Source organism: Mustela erminea, chromosome 15, assembly GCF_009829155.1.
Source record: "Mustela erminea isolate mMusErm1 chromosome 15, mMusErm1.Pri, whole genome shotgun sequence".
Lineage (NCBI taxonomy): Eukaryota > Metazoa > Chordata > Mammalia > Carnivora > Mustelidae > Mustela > Mustela erminea.
In genome coordinates this window covers 74,389,868-74,409,603 of record NC_045628.1, presented here as the reverse complement: position 1 = coordinate 74,409,603, position 19,736 = coordinate 74,389,868, and the positions used below count along the sequence as shown (strand labels likewise).

Sequence of the window (19,736 nt, the reverse complement as noted above, 5' to 3'; positions counted from 1 at the left end):
CATGAACATGAAATACTGAACCATTGCTCCTAGGGGAAATAGAAGGTTAGGTTCCTGGTAGAGCCTCTGTTCATAACACTGTTGTCAGCTGATCAACACATAACCTTGTTTGTGAGTTTCTGTTTAAAGATACCTTATGTAATACATACTGTTGGTTCATTCCCATTAGATATTAAGGCCAACAGCACTAGAACTCATGCCCAAATGAAACTTATCTAACACACGAGTTTTTTTCTGTAAGGCACGTGACAACTTTCTTGTGCTAAGAAACACCAGACGGCACGTAACACTATACTTGGGGCACTTTAAACCATGAAATCAACAAAAAGCACAAAAAAGCAAAAAAATGTGGCACTAGATATGCCGTAAAAAAAACACATTTACAGTATGAGAGCTGAATTATAGAGGTGTACTCTACAAGTTGGGTGACTGGGGGTGTCCATAATGACCACAAAAAGCAGTGTGTTAATTTTTTTTAAAAGATACTTTGAAGGAGGGTTGAGAAGCAGAGTCTCAAGGAGACTTCATGCTGAGGGTGGAGCCTGACATGGGGTTGATCACAATGTGGGGACCGGGACCTGAGCCAAGACCAAGAGTCTGAAGTCCAACTGTGCCACCCAGGTGCCCCCGTAAGTGTTGATTTTTAAGGTTCCAAATCTTAGCAAGTAGGCAAAATCACAGATACGGAATCTGAATAATGAGGATTGACTAGATGACGTCAGCACTAAATACTATGGAGGAAAACAGCAGAGGAGAGAACTTTTAGACTGAAGGCCCTTCAGAAATTTCTAGGAGGTGGGTGTCATGTGAGTAGGGGCTTAAGTGAAGATGGGGAGTTGGCCATGTGACTGGAGGAAGGGCATTCCAGGAAGAACAGAAGATCCTGAAGAGGGAGGATCCTTAGCAAGATTGAGGACAGGGAAAAGGCTTGTATGGTTGTACAGAATGAGAAAGGGAAAGAGAACATGAGATTAAGGAGGTTGGCAGAAGCTGGGCTTTGTATAGTTTTGTGGGCCAAAGTGAAGACCTTGTCTATGCTTGAGAGTAATGGAAGCTACTGAAAGTTTTCAGGTAAGGACATGACAAGATCTATTCTGAATTTCGAAAGGATCCCTGAAGTTTGGAGAATGACTATGACCAGTGGGAATGAAGCAATAGTCATCTTACAGCCTCCCAGAGTTGAGGGTGATACCTGTGGAGGTGTTAAAGTAGCTGGATTACTGTTGCATTTCAAAAGTAGAGCCGGCAGGATATGTTGGGTTGGATAGGAGGCAGAAAGGGGAATCTCGGGTTTTGTTGCTTGAGTAGATGGGTCATGCCATTTGCTGAGACGGGACAGACTTGGGAGGGAAAAAATGTAAAGGAAAGCATTCTATTCATTCAATTTTGGACATGTAAGATACCTATCCTATTAGACTTCCAAGAGGAGACAATTTAATAGGAAGATGGACCTGCAACTCTGGGGCTGAGGAGAGGTGCACACTAGAGGTTCTCATTTAGGAATTGTGAAGGCATGAATGGTATTTAATGTCACAGTAAAGGATGGGGTCATTTAGGGAGTTAAAATAGTTCTGGGGAACAAGAGGGACCATGGGAGGAAGACCAGATGAGTGTGGTGTCCTGGAAATCAAGGGAGAAAGCCTTTTTTAAGGAGGGAATGATCAGTTTGTCAGATGCTGCTGAGAATGGCGGGACTGAGAATTGACCATTGGCTTTGGTAATTGGAAAGTGCTTGGTAACTTGGTAAGGACAGTTCAGTGGAGCTGAGACAATAAGAGAGAAGGGATGGTGAGAAAGTGCAGACAGAGACCTACCCCTTTGAAACATTTACCTGGTTCCTGGTGAGGGAGTGTGGGAACAAGGTTTTTGTTATTGTGTTTAAGATGGGAAATGTCATAATACGTGTATGTGTGGACCTGAATCTCCTATGAATGTTGTAGATGAGAGGAAGGACAGTTGCAGGAGTAAATTTCTCCAAGGCTGAGTGCCAGTATGTAAGAGGAGGTGTGACCATAGGAGCTAGAAGAGTTAATAGATGTTAATACTGGGGAAGACAGTATATGGATACAGATATTAGGAGATGTGATTAGAAAGTGAGAAAGGTCACATTTTAATTTTCTCAGAGACATAAGATTACCAGCTGAGAAGTAGGGGAGGAGTTGAAAATTTGAGGAGAGGTTAGAATTTTCAGTCTTGAGAGCTAATTGACAGGGACATTGCATAGCTTGCTAGCCTGTGCTGAGAATCCACCAGAGGTCCGTGGCCATAAATTTAACTGAGATGAGTTAAAAAATTTTTTTTTCTCCGATCATATTTGCTGCTCAGGACAGAAAGAGTAGATGAGAAGTTGGATTCATCCAAGGTTAGAGGTATTGCCAAGCAAATGGGACAGAAGAGAAAAGGAATTAAGGTGGTATGAAAGGAAAATGATGATAGTGATGTATGAGGAAGGATGTAGGGACATAAGACAGGAGATGAGCTTTTAAAAAGTGGTGGCAGATCTCAGTGGATTATAAATGGATTCAAAGAATGCCAGAGTGGGATTAGTAGAGCAAGTAAGCTGGTTTGAAAGTAGGGAACAGTGATGACAAGGTCTAAAGTATAACAAGGGAAGTACATGGCCAAGGTTGCGTGAGAATTTCATGAAAAGAAATCAAGAGCCCAGGGGTGCCTGGGTGGCTCAGTCAGTTAAGTGTCTGCCTTCAGCTCCGTCCTGGAATTGGGTCCCATATCCAGGCTTTCTGCTAAGCAAAGAGCCTGCTTCTCCCTCTCCATCTTGCTCTCTGTCAAAGAAATACAAATAAAATCTTAAAAAACAAAAAACAAAACAAAACAAACGAAAAAACCACAAGAAATCAAGATGCCAGAAGGATGTATGGATTGTCTTTGTGGAAGGCAAAATCATTTAAATGGCAGCAGGAGTCCTGCTGGAAAGAAATCAACAGTAAGCCAGGAGCTAAAATCCTTATGGCAGAATACCATGAGAATGGGCGATGGCAGCGAAATGAGCCAAGTGGGTAGTTCAAATGGTTTGTGTTTCTAAGGCACTGGAGGGTTAGAACGAAGATGGGGAACAGTGGTTGAAAAGCAACTAGGACCCGGGAACACAGGACAGCCACCACTTGAGCTGTGGAGGGAGCTGTTTCTTCAGTTCAGTAGCACAGGGCAGGAAGGAGAGTGTTCAGAAGTTGAGGACAAGGGAAGGCCTGTTGGTAACAGACTGTGCATCCCAGAGGACTCGGGAGCCCAGAGAGTGGGGCGAGCAGTGGAGGGAGGAGGTGGGCTAAGGTGCTGGATAGGAGTAGAAGGTTGGGAGAAGTGAGATCTAGAGTTGAATGTCCCAGGAAGCCTGGAGTCACAGGGTGACCCAGACAGACTGCAGCTTCTGATAAGTTCTCTCTGGGAGAGGAGACTGGGAGGACCATGGGTTCTAACTGCAGCGTTCCTCTTGAGAGGGGGGCTTTTTTGAAGAGGGAGACTGTGAGGAAGGCGTATGAAGGAGCATGAGGAGCACTGTGGGCCTCCCTCCCTTCGTGTGGTGGTGGAATTGGAGTCTTAATCATATACGTCTGCTCTTTAAGCATAAAGGGATTAAACTTTACTCTGCTGTGTGGCAATTTTGGTTTCTAGTTGACCATCATTTTTAATGATTTAACAGAGAATTTACATTATTTTATAGTCCTTTTGGTATTATAATTTAGCAGGGTCATTTCCACCCCCCAAAATATGCTGATATGTGTGTATATCTTCTGATGAAACCATGTTTCTTTTCTTCTTCTTTTTTTTTGGTCATGAATCTTCAGTTCCTTTGGAATGTATTTTGATGTGTTGCACTGTTTCTTTTTCTCCACCGACAGATAAATCAGATAAATCCGTTTGAACACCATTCACTGAATCACCTTACTGTTCTTTAACCATCCACAACACACCGTTTACCTTTCCCATTAAATTTAACAAACGTTCGACTCCTGTAGTAAATGGAGCTTATGTGGGAAAACATTTTGGTGCTCAGTTACAGAATGCCAATTAAACAGTGTAAATCCCAGTTTTCCAGAAGAAAATAGGCTGGGAGGAAAGTATATTACATTTGAGCTTTTTGTTTGTTTTTTTTCTTCCAGTTAACGTTATCGCGATAATGCAGTGTGCAAATCAGGAACACTGTGAGAAGTGGGAGACATGATTTATTAGAGTTTGCTTCTGTTTTTGTTTGCTTCCATTTGTGTTGTGACATGCATCCCTGCCTGAGCTTAAGTGTGAGCATCGTGGTGGGACTTACATATACCATGAAATGATTGCCGCAACAGGTCCAGTTAACTTAGAGCTTTGTTGGCACCACCAATGCCAATAATACAAAATGGACTGGCTTCTCCAAACGCAGCACCCAGGGGCCAAAAAACCCATCAGTATGTATTATGACGGAGGAGGAGGAAGAGGAAGGGCAGGATGCACCTGGCGGATGAGAGAATGCATCCCAAAGAAGTCACGTTGGATTAGTGACTTCATTCTTAAAAGTTTTCCACTTTTCTTAAAGTGACAGCTCCTGTAGGTGCCCATAAAGAGCCACTCGTCATTGGCTGGCTCTGACACGGGTCTGTTCAGCAAGCTTCTCTGAGAATACCTTTCTGACTCTTTTGGCTTTTGAGCACCAGCAGCTCCACAGCCTTCTCCCCAACCAGTGTTCTCCCAGGAAGCCACTGAAGAGGCAAGGGGGGCTGAAGGGCACACCAGAATGCTGCTAATTGAAACAGATCTGTGAGAAGGGGCTTATTAACGTCCACAACACAGCAGAAGTGCTAACGTGACCGAAAGTCTGGTACTGGAGAAGTTTTAAATACAGTAATCAGGAGTTTCAATGCACCCACAGCAGGAAGAGGTCATCAAGAGAAAAGGAACTCCTACAAAATACTTCAGATCTCAGATTGAAACATCATTTTCTGTTTGGTTATTGCAGACACTTAATAGCGCGGGAAAGCACCCTCCTTACCAGTCTTCTATGACAGCTTTCCCACCAGGGCTAGAGGCAGAGTTGATCTAAATGTACAGAGGAGGTTCAAGTGTCTCTACAACACACCAGATATTTGATTCCCATCCCCCACCCCACCAGCCCTAAGGCAATGTAAACCAGGCCAATTCAGCAGGATGGCAGTTGTAAACTGCTGTCTCCACTGGCTATGTGAAGAATCTCCGTGCTTGGTAATTAGTGAAGAGATTCTGTATTTCAAACTTCAGTTCCATGTTGAGTCCTGTCCCTTGTAGATTTTCATCTCTGTTATATTTATTCGACTGAACTCCAGTGATCAGACTAGCCTATACTCTAGTACAAGTGAATATGCTCTACAATTAAGTATAAATAAATACCACTATGCTCACGCATACATATGATAATCTATAATAATCTACTCAGTTTAGTACTAAGGTAGTCGAGGATCTCCTTAAAGTGTATATTTGATTTACTTTGTCACTTTATCTTTGCTTGGGAATAACCAGTTTGAGTCCTCTTTGACAGACCATAATTTCTGTTGTTTTGTTTTTACTAAAAAAAAAAAAAAAAAAGGCAATGAAAAATGGCTCAATTCCTGGGGGGATAATAAAATATGACAGTTTGCTGGGTGTTATTAAAATGAGTCGCAAGGAAAGAAGCACAAATTAGAATCTGCTGTTGCTGCTGTAAATCCCTATAGATGCGACCCCAAACGGATCAATATAGTAAAGCCCTTCACACCCGGTCATTCCAGATTAATAAGGTATTAAGTGTTAAAACTCCAAAGCAGCTTTTGTTGTCTCAAGTCGTTTATTATTAATTTTGCTTATCTACGTAATTGCTCAGTAAAAAAAAAAAATTGGTTTCTTTGTGGCTTGTCCGTAGTGTTAGACTATTCTAGTTCTTCGTATTACCTTAAAATCTTCAGTTTAGTAATTTTCCATACTTAAACACTCTGGATTTGACACACTTTATAACTTTTACCCGGAATTAGAATACACATAGAATAAGTACAATACAAAGCCAGGCCTTCCAAATCGGGCCAGGGGGCAGGGGGCACAGCAGAAATCTGTTCCAGACTCTGTGACTCCCTCGGATACTGTAAATAAACTTTTTTCTGTAAATGTGTACATTGTGGGGAGAGGGTACTTAGCTTCCCATTCAGGTTTTTACAGGGCTTCATGGACCCCTAAAGTATTCTCTTGGGAACTTAACCTTAAATAAATGAAATTTAACTTAAAGTGAAATTAAACTTAAAAAAATGATGACTGATTCTGGGACTAGATTTTAGATGAATTCCATGGTGGAGAACCAGCCACAAGTAAGTAGGTAAGTTAAAAATATGGGGAATTTCTTATTTCTCTAATTTTAAGATTTCTTTAAGACCCAGTATCGAACAAAATCACTATCACCATTTCCTGGGGCATCGAGGCTCTAAATGTAAACATTACCCTCCCCACTTTCCTCCTGTTTCAGTCCCTAAGTCTCATCCAGTCTTTGCTGGAATTATATCCTTGTTTTCTAGACCCACCTCATTGCCTCTCCTCTGCAATGTAACTGCCTCGTAACTGTTCTCTGATCTCTTATTTCCCCTATTCTGCTGCCAGACCAGCCATCTAAAATAAATTTCTTATGTCCTGAAACAGAAACGTTTAACAGTTACTCCCTTGCTTTATAGGGTGAAGTCTAGCTTCCTGCCTTGTTCTTCAGGGCCCTTCCACAAGCTAAGAACATTTTCAATGCACTCTAAGTACATTTGTTCTATATTCTGGTTATGCTTATCTCCTACCCACCCCCTCTTGCCTCCAAATTTTGCCACCTTTAAATAGCCCTCCCTTGCCTTCTGGCCTGTCCAGATCTTCCAGGGTTGTTTCGGATCCTCCGTGAAGACACAATACAGCCTATGTTGACTTCCTCCTTTACTACCCAGGAACATTCTTCTGTGGCCCTCATGCTGACATTTCATCATATGCATTTTTATCTAAGTGTCCATCTCTGTTAATAACACTCAGAGAAGGCAGGGGATGCTTCGGTCCTGAGAATGTGCTGTGTGACAGACCTGAGCTAGATGAACGAACAACATAAATGAAGACCTAGTCCCCATAACTTAAGTACTAGGGAATTTCATGCGTTCCTCATCTTGAAATGTTAGACTAGATTTGTACGGTATATAAATGATCATATGACTTAATTTCCTCGTTTCCGTTGTAGGCTATCCTTTTTTTTTTTTTTTTAAAGATTTTATTTATTTATTTGACAGACAAGAGATCACAAGCAGGCAGAGAGGCAGGCAGAGAGAGGAGGAAGCAGGCTCCTCGCTGAGCAGAGAGGCCGATGTGGGGCTTGATCCTAGGCCCTGGGCTGAAGGCAGAGGCTTTAACCCACTGAGCCACCCAGAGGCCCCATGCTGTAGGCTATTTTGAGCATCAGAGAGACCCCTACCCAAAAACATTTTGGGGGCGCTATTCCTTACTTTATCTGAAATTCTACAAGTGCAACACTATGTCTCTCTTTTTAGGGCTCCTAATTAGACAACAGGATTTTTTTTTTTAAGATTTTATTTATTTATTTGACACAGAGAGAGATTGCAGGTAGCAGAGCAAGAAGGGGAAGCAGGCTCCCTACTGAGCAGAGAGCCCTATGCAGGGCTCAATCCCAGGACCCTAAGACCATGACTGGAGCCGAAGGCAGAGGCCTAACCCACTGAGCCACCCAGGCGTCCCCAACAACAGGATTTTTTTTTTTTTTTTAAGATTTTATTTATTTGAGAGAGAGAGAGAGAGAGCGAGCATGAAAGGGGCAAGGGGCAGAGGGAGAAGCCGGCTCCCCGATGAGCAGAAGGCCTGATGTGGAACTCGATCCTGGGACTCCAGGATCATGACCTGAGCCGAAGGCAGTTGCTTAACCAACTGAGCCACCCAGGTGCCCAACAGGATATTTTTATTATCAACAATTATTTGATAAATAATTATCAGCCAGCTCTTGCCAAGCCATTCCCTAACGGACACCTGAGTGAGGCAGTTTAACTATTTCTTCTTCCAAGTCACTGAATCTATCCATGAATTTACATCCCAGAGACAAAGCACCTGCCCCATAACCTCAATCTTGGCAGAAATGAATTATATCATCACGTTACCATGTTATTGCATGGTTCTCTATCTTTATTAAAAGTCTCATATGAACCATCTGCTTGAAACATATCTGTGTCTTCTGTGGGATCAGAGTTGAAAATACATCATTCAAGGGGTGCCTGGGTGGCTCAGTGGGTTAAGCTGCTGCCTTCGGCTCAGGTCATGATCTCAGGGTCCTCGGATTGAGTCCCGCATCGGGCTCTCTGCTCAGCAGGGAGCCTGCTTCCTCCTCTCTCTCTCTCTGCCTGCCTCTCTGCTTACTTGTGATCTCTCTCTATCAAATAAATAAATAAAATCTTTAAAAAAAAAAAGAAAATACATCATTCAAAACCTTTTAAACAGGAACCGATAAAAACAATTTCTGCCCGGGTTTAATTTCAGGGAAACTCCTGTGGGCGATCTAAAAGTAAACGTGAACACCTTCATCTAGGTTCAAGTCTACTGTCCAAAGCTGTAGCAGAGCTTCATTTAGCAGTTACATAGGGTGATTATGTCTCCACACACTCTTAGGTGACTCCCCTTGCACATTTTCATCGAACAGCTCCTCAGATCCGTTTGCCAGTAGAAAAAGCAATATCGAATAAGGACATTTCCCTTTTGGTGGTATCAGGTTTTCTGAGAAAACACCAGTGGCATTTATTCACTCACTTGTCAAGGGGCACTTTTCCCCCTCCCCTCCATTACAATGAGGGCTGTTGAAGCAAATCTTTGGGCCGGTTTCCCGAAGAATGTGTGCAAATTTCCCGTGGACATAACAGTGGAATTGAATTGCCAAGCCCCGGGCTGCCAGTGCAGAGGCAGAGTCAATCTTACGTCCCGCCCCGCTGGGCGACAAATACTGAGAGAACGTGGTCTTTTTCCGTCCCAGAGGTACAGGAGCGTCGTACTCCTGCTGGATTAAAAATCTCCCGGTTGCAGTTTTAAAATGAATCCGTCTCAGGAAAACGAGCGCCTTCGTCCCTGGGTGGGCTCGAACCACCAACCTTTCGGTTAACAGCCGAACGCGCTAACCGATTGCGCCACAGAGACCGGGCTACGAAACCCTCCGCGCGATGTGTACAGATTTCCGCGGCCGCGGAGGCTCTCGCCGCCCAGGGCGTCGCCACGCCAGCCGGGCCGAGGAGCGCGCGGAGGCGGCCGCGGGAGGGGCCGAGGCTGCTGGCGGCCCCGGCACGGGCGCGGGAGGGGAGCGGCCGAGCCTGCGGCCGCGCGGAGAGAGACGGAGGGAGAGAGAGAGGGAGGGAGGACGGGCGGAGCGGCCGGCGCCCGTGAGGGGAGGAAGCGCGCCGCCGCGGCCGGCCGCGGCTCGGGAGCCCGCCCCGGCTGGGGTGCGAGCCCACCGCCTTCCAGCGCCGGCCCGTGGGGCGCGGAAGGCCGCACGGTGCGTGTGTGCACTGGCCGCGCGGGGGCACCGCCGGGTGAGCGCGACCCCGTGGAGGCCGCCCGGGTTCCGCCGGGAAGAGATGGGGAAAGGGGTCACGGTCAAGCCTGGGCGAGAAGAGCCAAGTGTTGTGCGGCCTTGAAACGGGGGGGCTCGGAGCGCGTGTTAGGCCCCACACTTTCGGGCTGTTCTCAACCTTTGTGTGTCCCCCCGCCCACCCCCGACCGTGGCTCCCCGCCCTCCTCAGTACCCCTCCCCCCACTGTTAAATTTTAATTCCAGAGAGACACCGTGTATCCGACTTTGCCGAGCGTTTATCTGTGCTTGCTCCTTTAAAAAAAAAAAAAAAAAAGTAATTTTTTTTCCCCCCTCCTCCTAAGAACCAACTTCTGCCCGCTTTGAGGGAATATGGCCTCCGTTGATAACGCACGGTTTAGGGAACATCAAAAGGGGCTTCGTGGAGGGTGTGGCGATTAAGACAAGCCTTTAAGTTCGAAGTGGCCACCGGAGGCGTCCCTCTTTCCCGACTTCTGGACTGAGCCCACGGAAATCGAGGATGCCGCAGTGTGTCGGAGGGGGACGGCCGCAGCAACAGCCTGGCCAGACCCGACCTGGGCGAAGAAGGCACTTCCCGGCTTCAGTTTTCCTTCTGGACGCCCAGTGGCGGGAGCTCCGCGGGCCCCTTCCAGCCTCCTCGCCCTGCAAAATGGGGGCACTCACTCCAGCACTCCACGGGGTAAATCCAGTCCTGTATGTTCCGTGTTTCCATCCGATTGGACCCCAAACCCAATCCTTCTCCTAGGTCTTTTTCTTACCCCCTTTTAAAAAGCGCACAGTTCGGGGTCTTTAAGGACATCCGTATTGCTGTGCAGTCGTCTCCGCTCTCCATCTGCAGAACCATGTCTGTCCTCTTCCTCAAGGAGGCTCTGTACCCATTAAACACTGAGTCCTCATTCCCCTCTTCCCCCAGACCCTGTCAACTACCCTTCTACTTGGTGGCTCTGCCAATTCAACTAAGCTGGGTAACTCGTGTGAGCGGAATCAGTCCTTTTGCGCTCGGCTTATTTCACTTAGCACGATGTTTTCAGAGCTCATCCATGTTGTAGCAGGTGTCGGAATTTTATTCCTTCCTAAGGCTGAATCATATTCCATTGTATGGCTACGCCACATTTTCTTTATCCAGCCACGTGTCAGTGGACGCTTGGGTGGCTTTCACCTTTTGGTTATTGTGAATAATGCCGCAGTAATCATGGATGTACAAATATCACTTTGAGACCTTGCCCTTAATTCTTTTGGGTGTATCCCCAGGTGTATAATTGAGGAATCGTAGGGTAGTTCTATTTTTTAATTTTTTGAGGAGCCATTGTAGCACTGTGCCACAACAGCCACAAGAGCTGCTCAATTTTACATTCTCACCAACAAGGGCTTCTGTTTCTCTACATCCTCACCAACCTTCTGTTTCTCTACATCCTCTATATCCTCACCAACCTTCCTCCCTTCCTTTTTTTTTTTTTTTTTCCAGGAGTCATCCTAATGGGTACAATGGTTTTGATTTACAGTTCCCTAACAATTACTGATGTTGAACGTCTTTTCTGAACCCTTCCTTTGAATCTGGGTTCTATGACCAGTCTTCTCTTGATTTCTTCTAGCAAGAGCCAGTTCTGCCTCATGGAGGAGGAAACTGAGGGCAGCTTCTGTTAAGGAGGGTAACTTGTGATAAAGAGCAGAGAGAAGGGGCAAAGTGGAGCCCACAGCTGAACCTGAGTGGTGCCAGGAGAGGAGATGAAGGGGAAATCTTCTGGAATCCAGAGATTCTGTTGTCAGGAGGTTCTTAACCGTCTGGGCTGGGCAATTTTTGCAGTCAGTTACATTTATCCTGGCTCTGCAGGGACAGATATTTGTGTATGTGTCTCCTGTGAGTGGCCACAGGTGAAGGACTTGTTGGGCTCCCCCCTGTGCATACTGGAACGCATGTTTTTGGAACTGCGTTTGTAAAAGTTAAGTTAAAATGACGCTCACTTAACAGAATTTTCCATTTGCATTTTCAGTTTCTTCTCAAGAACTATGGGGATGCTTATTTAAGTGTTTAAATAATTATCTCTTTTGTATGTGTGTGATTGCTCTTAAAAACACGAGATCTTTTAGATGTATAAGAAACAGAACTTTCTATAATTCCATTCAGTTTTTATTTTGATTCCTGTTCTGCTGCTGCCAAAACCATAATCTCGGTTAATTTAGGATTTTCTCTGTCTGCTTCCCTGGAGTTGTTTCTGAGGGCTGACATTTTGGAGGGTGGTCGTTTATCTGGTCCTTGAGTCAGATGTGCCCACAGATTGCTGGGAGGCCATTTTGCTCCTGTCGTAGGATCCACAGCTGTCCTGTGCATCCACTGAGGGGTGGGAATCTCTACAAAATTGATGTTGGTGCCTCAGCCATTCCATAAAGTCATTCCTGGCACAGTGCCCTCTGCTTATGGGACCTCTTCTTGTCCTCCCACAAATTCACATATTAAAATCTAATCTCCAGTGTGATGGTTTTTGGAGGGGAGGACTTTGAATGTAACCATATGAATAGGATTAGTGCCCTTTTAAGAAGAGGCCAGAGAGCTAGCTCAATCTTTTCTCACCATGGGAGGAGACAATAAGAGGGCTGCGGTCTGCAACTCAGAAGAAGGCTCTCGCCCACACCTGACCATGCTAGCACCCGGATCTGAGACTTCCAGCCCCCGGAATTGTGAGAAGTAAGTTGTTGCTGTTTACAAGCTACCCAGTCTGTGGTACTTTGTTATGAGTTGGCTCAGTCCGAGCCAACTCAGATAGGACCCTAAACTTCTCCATTTTCTTCATCCCCCCCCAACTCCTGTTTCTCCAGATATGAGATGTACAAGTGAGGTACCTGTGTGAAAGGAAAAGAAAGCAAAAAAGAGTACACTAGGTGTACTCCTGATGCACCAAGTCCCATCTGAAAGTCTGTGGCTGCCCTTTCAGTCATACTTCTTTGAAAATATTATCTAATTTTCTCTATTACACTAAGCCCTGGGGTCTCTCTTCCTCTGTATTCATGTGACTGCAGTGATTTTCTGAAGGGAAGATGCCATTAATAGGCCAATTGTGTCTAAGAAATAGGTACTTAACAAAACTCTAAATCAGACATTCCAGGAATTAGATGGTTCTGTTGATTGCAATTACACTCTCAACTAGAAGCCCCCACTAACAGGTAAGGTCTCCGAGGACAGAGATTTTAGTTGACTTTGCTCCCTCTTTAATCCCCAGCAACTACAACAGTGCCTGGCACATAACAGCCTCTCTCAATAACTATGTGCTGACTCCATGAGGAAATGAAAGCCATAAGCCAAAAAGTAAACTGGAAAAGATAAAATGGGACAGAAAAATTAAATTCCTAATATATAAAGAGCACTTATCAATAGCTATGAAAAAAACACTCTTTGCAGCTCAACCCCCAAAAAAACCCCTGAAAAAAATGCCAAAAAATTGGGACATGAATGGAATGTTCCTGAAAGAAGAAATGCCAATATAATCATGAAAGTTGGGCTACACTAGTTACCAAAATCAAAATTAAATCAAATAAAAATTTCCTTTTTCCCAAATAGCAAAAAAAGAAAAAAAAAAGAGGTAATACTAGAACACTGTCACCGGCGAAGAGGCCACTTTCACACAGGACTGATGGGAGCAAACCTGGAATGTTTTCTCTGGATAGCAGTTTGGTAATATAAACATTAAACGATATTTATACCCTATTGTTCTAGAAATTCTATGTTAGAAATCTATCCTAAGAAAGCAAGCAGATTGTGTGACTCAAGTTTTACGTATATTGTCACAGTATTATATATCCTAGTGATAAACAGGAAAAACCTGAATGTCCCGAAACAGGAGAAAGTGATAAATTATGGTATATTTAGAAGATAGAGTTAGTTATGCAGACATCAGAAATAATTTTTTAAAAGATTAAAAACATAGAGGCGTGGTAAAGCATTAAATAAAAAGTAGGATAGAGAAACATATCATCGTAAAAAACAATATTTTCAAAGAAGATTTGATGACAGGGTCCTGATAAAATGTGAAGTTCAAAGACAAGATGGGGAACTGTATAATTCAGAGCCGCATCATTCTTTCTCCGCATCTCACTGATGGGAACACCGCAATGACTATCACCTCACCTGAGCCCACGGCAACCTTATGAGGCTGATACTATGATTCTCATTTTACAGGTGAGGGAATGTGTGCGGGGAGCAATGTGTTCAGGTAACAGAGCCATTGAGCTGTAGGGCCAGGTTTCAGACCTGGAGTCAGGCTCCAGCGGCCACGCTTGTTTAACCTTGACCCACAGCCTCTCACTGCACAGGCAACATGAGCCCGCAGCGAGGCAGGCATGTGTCCACGTGTGCGCCGTAGCGGGCAAATTCTCCACAACAGTATTAGTGGCCATCCCTGGGGGGTTATTTTTCTTTTCTTCTTTACCCCTTTTCACCATTTCTCAAGCACGTGCAGCAAGCAATAGTTCCTTTAAGGAGCCAGTGAGGAAGGGCGGCAGCGGCAGTTTCCCTAAATTACAGATAGAGGGTGGTAGGTGGTCATTCTCCACCCGACTTCTGGGGCTGGGGCCAGAAGAGTGCCCCTTCGAGGTAACGGTAGCGACTAGGACAGTCCAGCCTGTGTACTCCAAGGTCTCTGCCAAGTGCAGTGTAACCATTAACGCCTGCCTCTCTTCTCCAAGTCTTTAACTTCCTGAGAAAAGGGTGTCCAAGGGCATTGTAAACAGTTTCTGTGGGGGGTTTTGCAATGTGTGACTCTTTTAGTAATGAATATGCTTTCACTTAAAAAGAACTGGAGTGCCCGAGATTTTTAGGTGACTTTTATATTTCTTCTGAATGCTTAAAGACACCTCTTTGCATTGATTTTATTTTCTCTTTTACAACGAGTTGTTTTCCTTTAGGAAGTATAACCCAACCTACAGGAGAATATTAAGACTTTTTGTAACATTGGTAAATATGCTATGAGATATTTATACATTTTGAGCTAAATGGCGGTCTGCAGATATTTATTGAATCCTGTCAGGAGCTCGGCTAGATGCCTCAGGGACCTCCCTTCTGCCCAAGACACATCATTCCCGCCCACAGATCACTTTAATCTACTTCGGGAACCAGGAGATATCTAAAAACATTTCAGGCAGGAAGTGCTAACAGCCTGGCACAGACGGTAAGTGTTTCAGGAATCTGAGCTGGGAATCATCCCTGAGCTATCAGTAAAGAACCTATGGAGGAAGTGGGTCTTGGGCTGTGTCCTTGGCAGGATCCTTTGGTTGGGAAGGAGAAGGAATAGAGGTGGAGAAGAGAGGATCAGCCCAGAGGAGGCAGAGGATCTCCATGGGATGTGGCGGAACATGAAGAAAGCTAATGGGGGATGGAGCATGGAGGGTTTTAAATACCCGGCTAGAAAATTCACATTACAAATGATACTGTTCTTAAGAGAGGACAAATTTTAATGACCTAAATACTCACCAAAGGGGCAATGCCTGCGTTTTTATTTATATTTATGGCATATTTATACACTTGCACTGAACATTTTGAGAAGAGAGACTTGATGATGGGCAGGTTTTGAGGAGGCTTCGTCTAGCACGTGAGGATGGGGGAGCATGTGGAAGTAGGATGACTAGGTGACTGTTTCACTAAACCAGATGTGAAGAGGGGAAGCCTCATTCGGACGGGGCCCCGGGGAATGGAGGGGCGATGAGAGACAAAGGCTTCAGGAGAGAAGCAATAGGATGTTATTGATAAACACATGTGTTGGAGCTACTGGTGCTACCCATGGCAATGACACTGGCTTTGAGAATTTTCTTGTGCCATGACATCTAATGATTGCTCATACGTTGTGTTTTTTGTCTTGTTTTGTTTTTTTAAAGAAAGAAGTTCCACAACTCTCCTTACAGCTCTGCCATATAATCGAGGCTTAATACAGTTTTTGACTACATGGGCTCTCTCAGGGGCCCTGTCCTCTTGCTGTAGCCCTTACTAACCAGATGGCCTTTCTGATTTCTGATCTAAATATTGCTATATATTAAAACCCCATTTCTCAAGTGTATCTTTTGTGAAGAAGGGGAATTAGCTGTTCCTGCCGGTTGTCAACTTTCATATCTGTAATGGGAGGCAGCCTTCAGTTTGGTTTCATACTGATAAACAGCAGCCAGCCCTGTAACTTTTGTCTTTAAGTCCAGTTTTGCAATATAGATTTGCCTGTACAAGCAAGGTGCTTGCACGAAATAGAAACTGGATTTGTGTAGGGTCCTTCCTGGAGACCAACAATCTGGAAAGAATTTATTTGTGTGTTAACTGAGGCATTATTTTGTGCTCCGAGGAAGACAGAATGATGACCTCTGGGTGAGAGGGGATTTCATAAACACAACATAATAAGTACAAACGGAAAAGAAAGGGCTGATGCATTTGATTAAATTCAAAATGTAGTAAAACTTATGTTAAATGAATAAAAAGTAAACACGTTTAAAAAACAAATTGGAGAAGAATTTTCACCGCATGTACCCAACAAAACCTTAGTATACAAAATTCTTAAGGAATGCCTACCAGTTAGTGGAAGATAAACAACAAAGCAGAAAAACATCAATGGAGGGAAATTCCATATTGCCAATAAACTCGTGAGAAGACACTCAACTCTTCTAACAGTCTGGGAACCAGAATCATAATGAGATGTCATTTCACACCCATTAGGTCGGCAGACTTCGAGAAACTTGACGAATCCAGTTGATGGGGATGTGGAGCACCAGCACTTTCATCTGTTATGGATGAGAACAGGTGCACCTGCTATGGAGAATGACTTGTCAGTTTCCTGGTGACATTAAAGAGACTCATTCCCTCCCGCACAGAGTTTCCTTCCTAGAGACGTGTGTACAAGGATATATGCAAGCCTATTTGATCCGATATTGTTCCTGATACTGAAACATTTTAAATGACTCATCTGTTCATCTGAAGGACTGTGGATAAATAAACATGGTTTATTTAGATACCGCAATACTGTATAGCAGTTTCAATAATGGATTGGACCTTTGTTTACCAATGTGTATAAATCTAAAAACATAATGTTGCAGAAAGCTTAGGTATAGGTATGGGTCCATGTGCCCATGCAGATCAAATAATACAGAGCAGGTTACAGTGGAAAATCATGGTGTTCCATAGTTCCTCCCTTCCGTGAATCCACAGCTCAGAAGATGTTTTCATTCTCTTTCTTTTCCTTCCTTCCTTCTTTCCTTCCTCCCTCTCCTCTCCTCTTTTCTTCTCTTTTCCTTTCTTTTTTTCTTTCTACTTTCTTTCCCCTCCCTCCCTCCCTTCCTTCCTTCCACAGAAACAGTTTTTCTACTAAGTTCCTCTTGTGGCTCCTGTCATAACTCTAGATTATATGTTGTTATCTCTATTAGTTAGCCTCTACTTATTTAGAAGACTTGAACATTCCCTTTGAACTCTCCAATATGAAGATATTACTTCACACTCTCCCAGTCTCCCATCCTCTTCCCAGTATTAATATTTATATAGGTAGTAGGCAGAATTTTTTAAATGTATGAGCCCTCCTTTGTGGTTCTCTGGATGTTCCATTTTCATAGCAACCTATTCTTGTTGCATGGGTACAACAGGGCTGGGCAGGGGGCGTGTGATTGAGCCTGCAGGACTTTCACTCAATGCTCGAGTCTGGGTGTGGCGCCATCAGCAATTACAGCCGATCCTGCAGGGGAGCCCCTCATTTGTCTGGTAAGCCCAGCAGTCTGCTCACCTATAAAGCAGGAAGACCATGTAGCCAACGTGGGCTTCCACAGCCGTTGTCTATTTTCAGGCAAGGTATCTTTACCGAGTAGACTTTGGATTCAGAGCTCTGGGTAAGGTGGTAAGAAGTGAGCTGTCAGGCTGCAGGGGTCTCCAAATAAAGGCCTCAAGAGGGCTGAAATGTTTTGTTCAGTATCTTTGGGTTTGGCTTGGTTTTGTATGGGGGTAAATGCTGACAGCTGGCTCTCTGGGCAGTGATGGGTTAAGATGGTGTCAAGGGCAGTTGTTCATATAACACGTCCTCATGTTCTCTCGCTTGTCATCCCACTTCTTTCCTCTGCCTTCTAACACAGGTGCTGACTCTGAGCCCAGAAACATGTCAGGGTCCTATGAGGTGGATCAGCTTCCAGCTTCTCTGCAACAACCACAGAAAATTCTAGATTATGGTTTCTCTTTGAGTATCATCAGGCAACTTTCTTCGTTCTGTCTTGCAGCTTCCAAACACTTAGAGATGTTTCTCTTTTGTTGGAGCGGCAGAAGCTGCTAGCTGAACACCCAATATTCGTATTATCTTGGTTACGAGACAAAACCTCTCTATTGTTGGAAGTGATGGCTAAATAACATACCCCAGCTTTCCTTGCAGAGTGGCCAATGAAATGTAAGTGGAAGTCATTAAAAGAGACTATCAACAAACACAAACAAACAAAAACCACAACTCCTAAAAGAGATAGACTTGGGGTGCCTGGTAGGCTCAGTCAGTAGAACATGAGACTTTTGATATGGGGGTTGTGAGTTCAGGCCCCACTTAAAAATCTTAAAAGAGATCACTTAAAAATCTTAAAAAAAAAAAAAAAAAGAGAAATTCAACCAGTACTTCTTCCTGTTTGTCTTCCCCCTTCTCTTTTCCTTCTTGTGTGGAACAAGGCTGTGTTTCCTGGAGCTGCAGCTGCCATCTTGGCACAATGTAGAAAAGGCCAAGAACTCTCCCAGGCCTCAGGCCTGGCATTTTTGCATATTTTCAAATATTTGCTCCTCCAAAGGAGGTTTAGGTATTGTTGCCTGGGGCCTTGGGAGTGTGGCAGGAATATATTTCCCTGCCTCATTGTCAGGTTTGGCCACGTTACTTGCTTTGGCTAATAAAATGTTAGTGGGAGAAACCAGAAGAGCATTGCACGTTTCCACCAGCCTTTTTGCTCTCTTCCCTCTGCCTTTACAAAGGCACAACCAGGAGAGACGCTGTTCCTTTAGCCTGGATTCTGTTATGAGAAGACTGCTATCATATACAACAAGTACGAAATAAACGTTGGCTGGGGCCCCTGGCCCACTCAGTAGAGCATGCGACTCTTGATCTTGGGGTTGTGAGTTCAGGCCCTATGTTGGGTGTGCAGATTACATAAAGTCTTAAAAAATAAATTAATCTCTGTTGTTGTAAGCCACAGAGATTTCAGGTTTTGTTACTACAATGTTATCTACTGGCAAGTTCACTTATACAATCTGTAATAGGATATCAGGTGCTGGGGTTTCAGAGCTGAGGGGAAAGGGTGAAAAGTGCTTGCACATGCTGAAGAGAGATGCCAGCTCAACCTGCAGCCAGGTACCATGACTGAGGGAAAATGCTTCCAAAATTCTGAAATAGTGACAGTTTGGATCCTCTTGGGAGCTGACCCTAAGCTGAAGTTAAGAGGGCAGGGGTTTAACAGATGATGGAGGAAACAGGGTTGGACAGAGAGACCCCAGACTTGACAGGAATCTGGGAAAGTATTGGCTAACCCCGTGGGGACCTCTGGACCAGCAGCCGTCCACTAGAGGTGTGTCATATAGAGCCAAAATAGCCAGGCCCTACTGTTCCTGTTTGAGGTTCCACAGTGACCCCTGTGCTGGGGAGTCTGTAACTCACTAGCCCTTCAAGTGGGAGGTCCTTCTCCAGCTGACCTTCAACCACTTGCCTCGGTCCCTGTCTCCAGAAGCAGGACAGCACTGGACTCTGTCTTCTTAGGTTTCTCAATGGCGGGCAGTTCTGTGGGTAGGGATCCTTTTGGGATCACAACAGGTACCTTCCACAGTACCCATTTGGGCCGTGGAAAACCCTGTACATTCCTCTTCTTCTTGTGAAATTGTGGTCAAACCATATTATAAACTTTGACATCTTAACCATCTTTAAATGTCCAGATCAGTGGGGTTAACTAGATTCCCATTGTTGGGCAATGGGAGACTCGTGCATTTTTCATGGACAAATTCTGGAAGTACAGGCTGCTCCCACTGTAGCCCTCATCCCACGCCCCTGGCACCAGGCTCTATGCCTCCCAGACTCAAGAGACACAAATCAAGCTCTTGCAAGAACCATCCCACAGCCTCCTGCTCCGGGCACATGTCCTTCTGCATGTGAGAAGGGCTCCCGCTTCTTCCAGCGGCTTCCTTAAACCTCCTTTCACTTGTCGTTTGATCTGGGGAGGAAAGTACC

General features: G+C 44.6%; 1 protein-coding gene and 1 non-coding gene across 14 annotated transcripts; one reads left to right on the top strand and one right to left on the bottom strand.

Moving 5' to 3' along the window:
• Positions 1–8,453: 8,453 nt before the first annotated feature.
• On the top strand, positions 8,454–16,532 carry LOC116574287 (circumsporozoite protein-like). 13 transcript variants are annotated; one of them, XR_004279195.1, is made up of 6 exons: positions 9,170–10,228; positions 11,015–11,029; positions 11,142–12,232; positions 13,103–13,216; positions 13,556–13,720; positions 16,232–16,532. XR_004279195.1 is itself a non-coding variant. In XM_032314997.1 (2 exons), exon 1 carries the CDS (start codon positions 9,165–9,167, stop codon positions 9,633–9,635), a length of 471 nt encoding a protein of 156 aa, XP_032170888.1. In that variant the 5' UTR covers positions 8,454–9,164; the 3' UTR covers positions 9,636–10,228; positions 16,232–16,532. The 13 variants fall into 13 exon arrangements, 2 of the variants coding, with proteins under 2 accessions (XP_032170888.1, XP_032170887.1); XR_004279192.1 differs by having other exon boundaries at positions 9,175–9,493; positions 9,873–10,242; positions 11,015–12,232; XR_004279190.1 differs by having other exon boundaries at positions 9,175–9,530; positions 9,873–10,242; positions 11,015–12,232.
• Positions 9,068–9,141, bottom strand: TRNAN-GUU. Its single transcript has one exon. It is a non-coding gene; the product is annotated as a tRNA-Asn (tRNA).
• Positions 16,533–19,736: the final 3,204 nt, after the last annotated feature.

Excerpts from the sequence above, each read along its gene's own strand:
- LOC116574287 (XM_032314997.1), top strand. The coding sequence starts at position 9,165 with ATGTGTACAGATTTCCGCGGCCGCGGAGGCTCTCGCCGCCCAGGGCGT.